Below are 11,396 nucleotides of genomic sequence, written 5' to 3'. Positions count from 1 at the left end.
TCAGCTCATGAAGCACCAAGGCAACAATTTCTATACAATTTATTGTTCCCAAGTTGTCCATTACATTATTCTCCATTAAGGGAGACTTTCAGTGCATGGGAGAAAAGCAAAGCTGTTTATGGTTAATGAATAGAATATTATTATAGCTGTGTCAGTATGTCTTGCCTTTCATTTTTATCTTGCCATTGTTGCAGCGTAATTGTGCGAGAGTAATGGTAAAAAAAAAGCCCAGCTCCAACAACAATCTTGTAGCTGCATTTGGGTGTCTAAATATTGAATACAGTCTAGCTGACATTAATTAACTGTGATCCCCCCTCACCCAACAGAAATTCAGAGGCAGTGATCACTTCAGTCACCCAGCGACACAATGAACTGCCCCAAAACCTAAGGTTGAGGTTACAACCTGTACTAAAACCTACAATACAAGTTGGCAAACACGGGGATTAAGTTGCAGGTACTCTCAAGAGTCGGCAGCCACCCACTAAAACCCATTACCACTTTCCCATGATTGAATTTGCCGCTCACGAATAGGTAAGCCTCAGTGAAGCGGTCACATGGTAGGATCACATGACCGTGACGTCACGTCCTTTCCTAGGATAGGAACTAGCCGCTACCCCACCACTAAACACTAAGAACTGTACTCGCGTTTTCTATTCATATAGCCAATTGAATAATGCGCCGAATGTCACGTGTTAGAGACGTTCTCTGCGGCTTAGCGTTACTTCTTCGTGACGTCACCCGAGGCGACTTCCAAAATGTACTCGGCTTGTTGGACGCTGAGAGCTTGTAGTGGAAGAAGCTGGTGTCAAGGGCGAAGGTATGAATTTGTATTTTTAAATGTCTGTGAAGTCACATGGCCAAAATAAGCAAAATATGCGCAGGGCGCTTGTCGGGATAATAAGTACCCGGTTATGAACTGGTGTCATCTCAATGTATTGCCTGCTTTCTATGATGTAACTTGAGTGACCTATTCACATGCTAGAGTCTTCTGTCAACTTTCCCTTCTGGCTTGATGGTATTGGGGGAATATGTTACTAAAGGAGGAGCATTTTGAATTGCAATACAGCTGTACATTTATGAAAGGACTTACTGCGTGCTCTCTTTATTGGAGTCCACATTCCAAAAAGTCGCGTATTGTTCTTTTTACATGCTTGTTAAATATTTAGTCTGCCCTTTGTTTTCTGTCATACATAGACTTCTTATTGAGCAAAGAAATGGGTTCAAAAAAGGCCCCAAGAAACCAGAGAGAGGAGACCCTGGAGCCCACGGTGTTCCAGAGACTATGAAAAGCAGTTTTACATCTCCTATGGCAGAAGCTATGTCCCCTGCACGTTCCCATATAATGAGACAACTCTACAAGCCATTCCTCTTCACTTTGGGGGTGTGTATTCTGTAAATGTGACCTGTAGCAATTTATTTGTCTAGGTAATAAGTAATATCCATTTATAGAATTACTGTGTTTAAAAAGTATCTGAATTTATTTAGACACTTGACCGGAAACAGTTAAATTTGGACTATACTGACAAATCTAGTATTCGGTTCGATTGAATTCTGCCACTTATTGTAATTTCCAGATAAACCAAACCCTTTATGTGATGTGACTTTGTGAACATGAAGGAAATTTTATTTTTCTCTAATTAGAATATGTTGTTGTTTGGATTTGGCCAAGGACTTTGTTGTGTTCTGCTGAATCCGAAATGGATTTTATATTTTATGTTTTATCTATCTTTTAGTCCTCCTATCCTTTCCACAGTCAAAATGAAGATTTTGTTGTATCGTTGTAGAACTGAAATTGAGGAGTATAAGGGAACAAGTAGTATAATATTCAACAAAGGAAAATAGAAGGGGGACATGGAACAACTAAAAATGGATAGTAAAAAAAAAAATGTTAACCAGAAATCGGCAGAAGACAACACTTTCAGTTCTAGCACTCTATAGAAGGATATTTGAACTAGTCCACAAAAAGTAGAAATCATAAGTGCTAAATTGTACTAGTGCAATTGTACATATCAACCAATCAGATCTTTGCTTTCACTTTCTGTCTTATTATTATTATTATTAGACTGTTCAGAGCTGATCGGTTGCTAGTTGCAGCAGCATTTATGCAATTTTCAGTGACAGCCTGCCTATGGGTTAATATGCTACAGAGATAAGAAATAAGGAGTCAGTGGGTTATAGGAATTTTTCCTTCCACTATATAGGCTTTGTGTACAATGTAATATATACATTTTGGGTCCGGACATTTTTTTTATAAAGTAGGCACTGAGGTTGATCCCAAGGTAAGTATTGCCTATACCATGTAATGACTTTACAGCGGTAACCAGCACTCCGTCTAATGCAAATTTTAACATGATGTCATTTTTGCCACTGGCTAAACGCAGACTTTCAAGGACACAATGCTACTTCTATTCAGTTTGAAATTTAAAAAAAGTGATTTTACTCATAGCTATGTTTCAGACACAGAAGTCCTTCCTGCAGAAATCCATCTACAATGACCTAAAACAATGCAGAACCTGATGTTTGGTGTATAATAGGATTGTAGACCCCATTAATAGGCACTTTATGGAAGATGGAAATGTCTCCGGTAATGGGGAAGTTTTGTTTTGCAGATGTTCTGACACTAGGAAAAGTAGCAGTAATACTAAACATTAAAATGAGTCATTTGAAAACATAATTTTCAGCCCTAGTCCTGTACATTTTTAAATCTTTTTGGTAAAGCATAAATCCTCTTATTGTGGTGGTTGCTGTTGATTTAATGTATTTTATTTGTTGTCTAAACAAAACCCTGTTTATTTGTGTTCAGTGAATTCTTGTATCATACATTTTCATGAACTGGCCTCTGCACCATCTACAGGTGTTTTAAAATATCATGCTTTATAGAAAATTGGTACATAATCTATAACTGCTTTAATGGCATTTTCTGGTGGCATTAGGCTTGCTTTATAAACCTCTACAGACATAGTATAATCATAATTGTTTTTCAATAGACAAATCAGCCAGTCTTTTTATTTTTATTTTTTTTTCAATTATAATTTTTATTGAAAATTATTAGCATGAAAGTCAAACAATATCGGTCTCGCAGGACCTATAAGTATAGCCATAAATTAGATACATCTCAAACTTGGTCACTAGAATTATACACTCAATATTGGGGTAGGAGTGGTAAGGGGGGAGAGGCCAATGAAAGAGAGAGAAAAAGGGAGAGGGATATAGGGGGGGAGGAGAATATGAAGGTAATGCCTTGAATGGAACAAATCTTTGCCAGTCTCTTTATTAACCCTATATGTCTATAAAGTTTTCAGGATGCTCGTTTGGAGTTGCCGCCATTTGGCAGTACGAAACACTAAAATCTCGGATGAAGAGTTATTTGGATGATATTCAGGCTGATTGGTTGGGAAAATTACGACCCCCAAAACATGGAGTCTTCAGGAAACAAGTAATTGGAGGATGCTATTTTTTTATTTTGAACCTGATATTACTGTTTACTGTTATATCGATATCTGTTTCTCTTAGGGATGCACCGATTCCACTATTTTGGATTCGGCTGAACCCCCGAATCCTTCACGAAAGATTCAGCCGAATACCGAACCGAATCCTAATTTGCATATGCAAATTAAGGCTGGGGAGGGAAAACTATTTTTACTTCCTTGTTTTGTGACAAAAAGTCACACAATTTCCCACCGTGGGCCTAATTTGTATATGCAAATTAGGATTCGGTTCGGTCTAGCAGAAGGATTCGGTCGAATCCTGCTGAAAAAGGCAGAATCCTGGCCGAATCCTGGATTCGGTGCATCCCTAGTTTCTCTAACCAAATAAATTGTATCTTACAATTCCAGAGCTTGTTCCACACAGAGATATCATTAGGGTTGCCGTCTTTCCTTCTCAATTAATCTGGTTTGGGGGTGCGGGGTTGTGGTGTCAGGTGGCGGTTAAAATCAGGGGGTGGTTGTTGTCAGGGGGCGGGACTATGATAGTTATTTGTTAATTGCCTCTTCATTAAATGAGTTTCAAAATTTGGAGAAACAGACAGGCAGTTTTGATTCGACAGCCCTTATAAAGGATGGCTGGGCAGATGACAACCATAGATATTATTTGGGAACAAGAATTTATTTGTGTCACACTTGGATATACTGTAGTAGATCGGCTTGCTGTAATCATCCTATCCTTTCATCATTTCATCAAGTTTCAAAAGCTGTCAATCTGCGGCTATGGCTATGGGCACAGGCTGTTGTCAGGCTGAGAGAAGCAGACCTGCTCCATGCCCCTACTCCATTGATTTGTGTTCCGATCAGCCTGTGTGTAGTCACACACAGTGGAACTGAAGCTAAGGTCAGTGTGTGACCAGTGTGCCCATAGCCTGTCAGGCACATTTTTGGGCTGAAATCTGCCCTGTGTAAGCACTGACAGATACAAACATTTAGTAGTTTCTTGAATTGACTGACATTTTTCTTTAATTTTAAAACTGAATTAATTAAAGTATGGTTGTGTTTCTGTAGGTAAATGAGTGGTGGAATAGTCTGAGTGAGGGCCAGAAGACTGTGTCAGGTAAGAACATGCTGGCTTCTTAGGGGATTACAGAAAAATCAGACAAAAAATGTGCCTGTTACACCTGTTTAATATTTGCAGTCTTGTCACAGGTATAATTGCACTGAATGGCTTGGTGTTCTGCCTTTGGCGAGTGCCTTCACTCCAACGGACAATGATTCGATATTTCACATCAAACCCTGCATCACGTAAGCGTATCTTTTGAGTATCTTCCTAAATTCATACATTTAGAAATCAAAAGGGCATTCTCAATAAGGGAAACTAGTTTATCCGTATCTGAAATTATTCTTTCAAGGGCACCGATACAATATAGCTCACATCAAAATAAAAATTGAAAACGATAGATATGATCTAGTGAGTAGTATTGGACAAAATGGAATTCTTATTAATGCTGTTATAATTCTGTTATAAAAGCTTTTCTGTTTGTATATATTAGATTTGATCATAATATCCTTTAACTTTTCTTATCTCCCAAATCTGCTGTTTGTTTAACAGTTTGTAGTTTAGACAAGGTCCTTTTTTAAAGGAATGTTATTAGCTATGTTAAATTGAGGTAAACGTTACTTTGTATTGGGGTGTAAATACTGCTCAACCACTGTAATCTATGGAGTATAGGCAGTATTAAGACACACTGGAGACTGGCCCTATAATATTACGTATGTTTGGGGTTAATATATACTTTAGGCTAATGCCTTTCAAATATGCCTAAAGTTCTTTAGATATTTGGTCAGGGCTGTAGAGTTGGTACATAAATCTTCCCACTCCTAGGTTTATGATACCTCTGACTGAAAAACAGAAAAAACAAAACAAAAGTGTAGCAAAGTAATTAACATATAATGCACTGTTGCTCTGCACTAGTACAAACTGTGTGTTTGCTTCAGAAGACTATGATAGTAGTATACTACAAGCTGCTGTTTAGCCATGGGGGCAGCCATTTAAGGTGCTGGAAAAAAGGAGAGAAGGCACAGGTTACATAGCAGATAACAGATAAAACTTCATTGTATTGGACTGGGCTTATCTGTTATGTGCTACCTAACCTGTGCCTTTTTTCCAGCCGCTTGAATGGCTGCCCCCATGGCAGCATCTTGTTTATATAAACTATACTAGTCTTTCTGAAGCAAACACACAGCTTTTACCAGTACTTTTTGGTGTCTGTTCTTAATGTAATTTGCATGTTGATTGAAAGAAGTACACAACATACAAGGCATTTTATCACTGCCAAAGCTCAAAATAATTGAAGTTAAACTACATATACCAAACACAATTGGAAAATCTAAAACAACTTATGTATTCAGTGAACCTGGCATATAGCTATAGAAACTGTAGCTATCCAAAATTAACCAAAGTATTGTTCTTAGAAATCGAATTGCTTCTGCCATACCCTCTTCCATAGATGCTCTTAAATCTGATTTGATTATTTTCAGTGCTTGCATTAAAAGGTAGTAGGAGCCAGAACATTTTTGGCAACTCCAGATAACCCAAAATTGCTTCTAACTTCACAGCTCTGTATTTGCTCAAAAAGACACCAATAGGCATTTCTGTCTTGTTTCTTTCAGATTCTCTCTGCCTTCCCATGGTTTTGTCTACATTCAGCCACTTTTCTCTGTTCCACATGGCAGCCAATATGTATGTGCTATGGAGCTTTTCCACCAGTATTGTTTCAATACTTGGCAAGGAACAGTTTTTGGCAGTTTACTTGTCAGCTGGTAAGGTGATTTATGTTGTGATTATATGTTTTTTTCTGTTCCATCTATAAGCTGAACAATTTGTGGGGGGTTGCAGGGATGTCTGTCTCTGGTATGCTTACTGCTTGCTATTTCAGGTTAAGAACACCTTTCATTTTTACTTCAACCAAATTGGCCAGCCATTGCTATGTGTGTGGTGGTTTTAAGAATTCTATGTGAGCATAATCCAATTATATCATTGCATAAAACAGAATTTATTTAACAGCTGACCTTTATTGATATCTATGGGCAGTCATCAACCATCCTAAGAGACCTAGGGCCCAACAATCTCATCACAATGCAGTATGGCCGAGGGCCGCATCAGTGAGCCACTGGCTTGTTCATGTGGTCCTTACTCCATCAGAACCTGTCTGATAGATATGTTGCCGATTTTTGGCTAGATATTAGTTGAGGAAACTTGTCAGTTGCCAATAAGCTGCCGACTCAGTTTTGACAGCAGCTTTTTCTGACCTGTGAACTGGTAAGTGTGTTTTCTGAATCAAATCCAGAACCTAAAGATTCAGCCAAATTTGAATCCAATAAAAAAGGACACATCACTTCCCTAGTATTAATAAATCTCCACTTACCATCTCAAAAGTTAATAAACCTGCCCAAGACTTTTTGGAGTTTCACTGCAAATTTGTGTATTCAAGTTTTTTTTTTCTTTGTGATTACGGTTATATCTGTGATGCAGTTGTCATGGGGCTAATTTGGTTTTAAACCAACAGAATGTGGATTTTATTGAAACCTAATTATGGATTATTATATATTATTGGTTTCTGTAACGCATGGAAACAGGTAAATTTTTAGAGATCTATGTACAAGTGTTTAAACTTTGGTGTACATGAAAATTAGTAGTGAATTGTCATAACACAATTTTTGTGGGGATCTTTCCTAATGCATTATGTATGTGTGTGTTTTCTGCTCCCTAGGGACAGTGTCAACATTTGTCAGTTATGTTTCCAAGATTGCAACAGGACGCTTTGGTCCTTCTCTGGGAGCTGTATGTATTTTTGTATATCTGACATCCTGTTATGCCTTGTGTACATTTTCATGTAAGGAATACGTTTATAAATGCAAAATTACACATGAAATAGTGTCAAAGTAGTTTTATATAATGCTAGTCACATAAGAATTTGTATGCATGCAACTTGCAGCGCAGAGCCTGGTATTATGCTAGATTTCTTTGAAAAATCGCTGCATATTGTGTTTAATTAAAATTATGGTGGTTTGCATGTGTTTTAATGCTTTTCATTTGCATTAGTAAGTGAACCCTATAGTTAGTATTGATAGATAGAGAAGTAAGTTTAGGGCAGTAGACACGGCAAGTTTTGCCACTGACAATTTCTAGCTCATAGGAGGGTCGGCACAACATTGTAAAATACACTTCCATAAACAATAATAGTAATTGTGCTAACTCGGCTGGTGCAATTATGGTTCAGGGGTTCATCATTCAAGAATTGCCAGTGTCACGTTTTCAAGTGATAATGATTTCAGCTGAGATTACACTGGCAGGGTCAAAGCAATTAAATGTCAATCAAAAGGTATTTATCAGAGTATTGTCACCTGCTCACATGTGCCATTACCTTTAAAAGCATCAAATGATTTTTAAACTATTACTATTGAATTAACTTTATCAACTGCTACCTTTTGTGATTTATTTTAGTCTGGAGCAATTATGACCATTCTTGCTGCAGTGTGCACCAAAATGCCTGAAGCCAAACTCGCCATTATCTTCCTACCCATGTTTACATTCACTGCTGGAAATGTATGTATAATTACAAATTTCTCCTTTCGCTGTGCTTATGGTCGGTTACATGTGCAAACAAGACATGTATATGGTCTTGCACCTTCTTGGTGACTTTAAATAACCAGTAACATACACACAGGTGTTACGTATACATTTAAATACAGTGTTCTCTTACCCTTTATATTAAAGAAAAAATACAACTCTTATTCATTCACATGGGTTTATATAATTAAGGGTGGATAAACTGCCCAAAATGATTTTCTTCCACCATCCTTTTGGCTCATAGCCATGCACCTTCATGTACCATTGTGATGTGATGGATTCTGGAACTTGAAATCCCTCTGCTCTCCATAGTGGACAGTACATGGATTCTCTTTAAAGCAGATGGACTTGATTAATTTTTCACTTTATGATATAGATGCTGGTTTTTGAACAAAATGAGGGGCTGTTAAACGAGAGGGTAATTAAAGTCTTTTTGTTCTGTAAAAGCAGGAGCTCTACAGTAGTCAAGATAAACATGTTTGCAATTTATGGAACACAGGGAAGTGGATAGCCCTGAATAGCGATGCAATTCTACTAAATACAGAAATAATGCAAATGGGCAAAAATTTGCATATTGCAATCCAAAATGGTATCCTAAAAATATTAGTCTTCCATTGCTATAAAGGGGATGAAAATGTACTCTGTAAACCTCTGAGCACTTTTACAACATTTTACAGATATAATTAATTGTCTAATTTTAGTGGGTTCTTATCTGCCTTCTTCCTGCGCCTCTTCGAGCTTTCAGATGTGGGCCACTGACCATGGCATCCAAAAAAAAACTTGCTATATTGTTGTTTCTTTTTATTACTTAACATTTTGTTCTGGTCCTCCTATTCATGTTCCAGTCTCTCATTCAAATCATTGCATGGTTGCTATGGTAAATGAATCCCAGTAACTAGGTAGCTGCCTACATTCCAATTTAGAGCTGCTAAACAAAAAAACGAAATTTAAAAATAAACAGCAAAAATCAAATTAAGACCAATTGCAAATTGTCTCAGAATAGCACTGTCTGCATCATACTAGAAGCTAATTTAAACTACCCCTTTTAGCCAAATGCCTGATATAAGCAGTCTAAAACGTCTATCTCAGAAACAGCTAATAATAGAAGCTCTCTAAGTTTACATCAATGTGTGTTTATGAGTTAAGAACCCCTATAAATTCACAATTTAAAGAGTTGCCATTTGATACAGCTGAATCCAGATCCTTACAAAAATGCTGAGATTCAGGGCACGTCCTCCTCCTGACTCTTAAAGGAAAACTATACCCCCAAAATGAACATTTAAGCAACAGTTCATATCATATTAAGTGGCATATTAAAGAATCTTACCAAACTGGAAAATATATTTAAGTAAATATTGCCCTTTTACATGTCTTGCCTTGAGCCACCATTTCGTGATGGTCTCTGTGCTGTCTCAGAGATCACCTGACCAGAAATACTTCAACTCTAACTGTAACAGGAAGAAGTGTGGAAGCAAAAGACACAACTTTGTCTGTTAATTGGCTCATGTGACCTCACATGTATGGTTTGTTGGTATGTTTGTGAGTACAGTGAATCCTACGATCCCAGGGGGCGGCCCTTATTTTCTAAAATGGCAATTTTCTATTTATGATTACCCAATGGCACATACTACTAGAAAAGTATATTATTATGAAAATGGTTTATTTACATGAAGCAGGATTTTACAAATGAGCCGTTTTATGCAATATCTTTTTATAGAGACCTACATTATTTGGGGGGTATAGTTTTCCTTTAAGGACATATCTAAAAACTTAAAATCTAGTGTGCTGGCAGTCACGACTTGAAATGTTTACACATAATGTTTTACATTTTTTATACACTGATATTGTGTCTATTTCAATTTCAAGCATATGTTCTGTTGATAAACTGCATATAATACACAAGAGCCAGGAATATCCTGTAAATCCTGTAAGGGTGCTTAGTGATGTCATTGGTTATAATTGGAGCTCAGTAAAGTAATTTCTGTCATGACTTACTGAAATTTGTGTATTATGATAAACTACCCACCCCTGTTGCAAAATATGAGGATATTAGAAGCCACCTCAGAGTTACAAGACCTTCGGCCACGTGCTTTTATATGGTCATGGATCTCCTTGGTAACTTATAATATCCTTATTTTACAGTAGGGTGTACTTTATTTACTATATCAATCTAAATTACCCCCATTTGTTCTACAGGCTCTCAAGGCTATCATGGCTATTGATGCAGCTGGTCTGATCATGGGATGGAAATTTTTTGATCATGCAGCTCATCTTGGTGGGGCTCTTTTTGGAGTGTAAGTCATTTACATTAATTTTTTTTTATTTTATACTCTTACCTCCTTTCTGTTGATAGTTTCCATCAAACTCTGTTGTCTTTATTGTATAAAGCATTTTGGGGGGAAAAACAAGGATAGTTTCATTTGTTCATGACTGATTTCCTTTTAAAGAGAACATAATATATCTTAATCATTACCTCCTTCTAGCTGGTACGCTGTGTATGGCAATGAACTTATTTGGAGGAAGAGGGAACCACTTGTAAAAATGTGGCATGAATTTCGGAATGGTCCTCCAAGGAGTGGAGCATCCTGACGCCTATATATGTTATTTTAAGTCTATGAGATGCAGCTTTAGTTTTGAAACGCTTAATTAATTTTAATTAAATAAAACACAGGGCACTCTGTGTGTGTGTATATGTGTGTGATGCATTATTTTGTTTTGCTTATTTCATATCAGAAATGCATATTGGGCATCGCAACAATTATGAACATCCTTTACTTCAGATACATCAGCCATCCACTAAACCAGTGCTGTTTGACTTCTGGGGGCCCGAGGGCCAGAAATTTTCTGGCCTGCATGGTGTAGGGCTGCTAATGGAAGCCAGTGTTGACCACTCCCCTTTTAAAATGTTATAATAGATGTTAAGACAATACCTACATTAATGGTGGTAACACACCAAACCAAATGGTTGGTGCTTACTACAGGGGTATCACTCATGAAAAATGTTTTATATTAAGTCACACCTTAAAATCCATATTCTTCCTCCCCTGTGGCTAACACAGCAACAGACAGCACATGAACAAATGCTAACAAAGCATCACGTCCTACAGGCAGAGTATGACACACACAGGCTGCATAGGGCAGGGTAGCAGACAGGGAAACCTATCAGGACCACTCTAAGATTTACAGTATGTACTGTACTATGTACAGTAAAACAATACCAGTGCTGCTCCTACAGTCTGTTTGAGGTTGAACAATGTGGGCACTGACAGTTTGAGGTGTGAGCAATGCAGGTCCTTACAGTTGTGAACAATGCAGGGCATTTACAGTCTGAATCT

General features: G+C 37.4%; 1 protein-coding gene across 1 annotated transcript; it reads left to right on the top strand.

Annotated features, from left to right (window-relative positions):
* The first annotated feature begins 614 nt into the window (after positions 1-614).
* On the top strand, positions 615-10,751 carry parl.L (presenilin associated, rhomboid-like L homeolog). The gene is made up of 10 exons (XM_018246473.2): positions 615-817; positions 1,195-1,381; positions 3,296-3,436; positions 4,497-4,545; positions 4,638-4,733; positions 6,102-6,251; positions 7,202-7,272; positions 7,936-8,037; positions 10,258-10,355; positions 10,545-10,751. The coding sequence occupies exons 1-10, from the start codon at positions 756-758 to the stop codon at positions 10,648-10,650; spliced, it is 1,062 nt and encodes a 353-aa protein (XP_018101962.1). The 5' UTR covers positions 615-755; the 3' UTR covers positions 10,651-10,751.
* The last annotated feature ends 645 nt before the right edge of the window (positions 10,752-11,396 follow it).

Source organism: Xenopus laevis, chromosome 2L (assembly GCF_017654675.1).
Source record: "Xenopus laevis strain J_2021 chromosome 2L, Xenopus_laevis_v10.1, whole genome shotgun sequence".
Classification (NCBI taxonomy): domain Eukaryota; kingdom Metazoa; phylum Chordata; class Amphibia; order Anura; family Pipidae; genus Xenopus; species Xenopus laevis.
Note: the sequence above shows the minus strand (reverse complement) of the source record. Positions and strands in the feature narration are given on the sequence as shown.

Excerpts from the sequence above, each read along its gene's own strand:
- parl.L (XM_018246473.2), top strand. The coding sequence starts at position 756 with ATGTACTCGGCTTGTTGGACGCTGAGAGCTTGTAGTGGAAGAAGCTGG. Across the intron at positions 818-1,194 it reads AGCTGGTGTCAAGGGCGAAG|ACTTCTTATTGAGCAAAGAA; the intron begins GTATGAATTTGT and ends TGTCATACATAG. Across the intron at positions 4,734-6,101 it reads CACATCAAACCCTGCATCAC|ATTCTCTCTGCCTTCCCATG; the intron begins GTAAGCGTATCT and ends TGTTTCTTTCAG.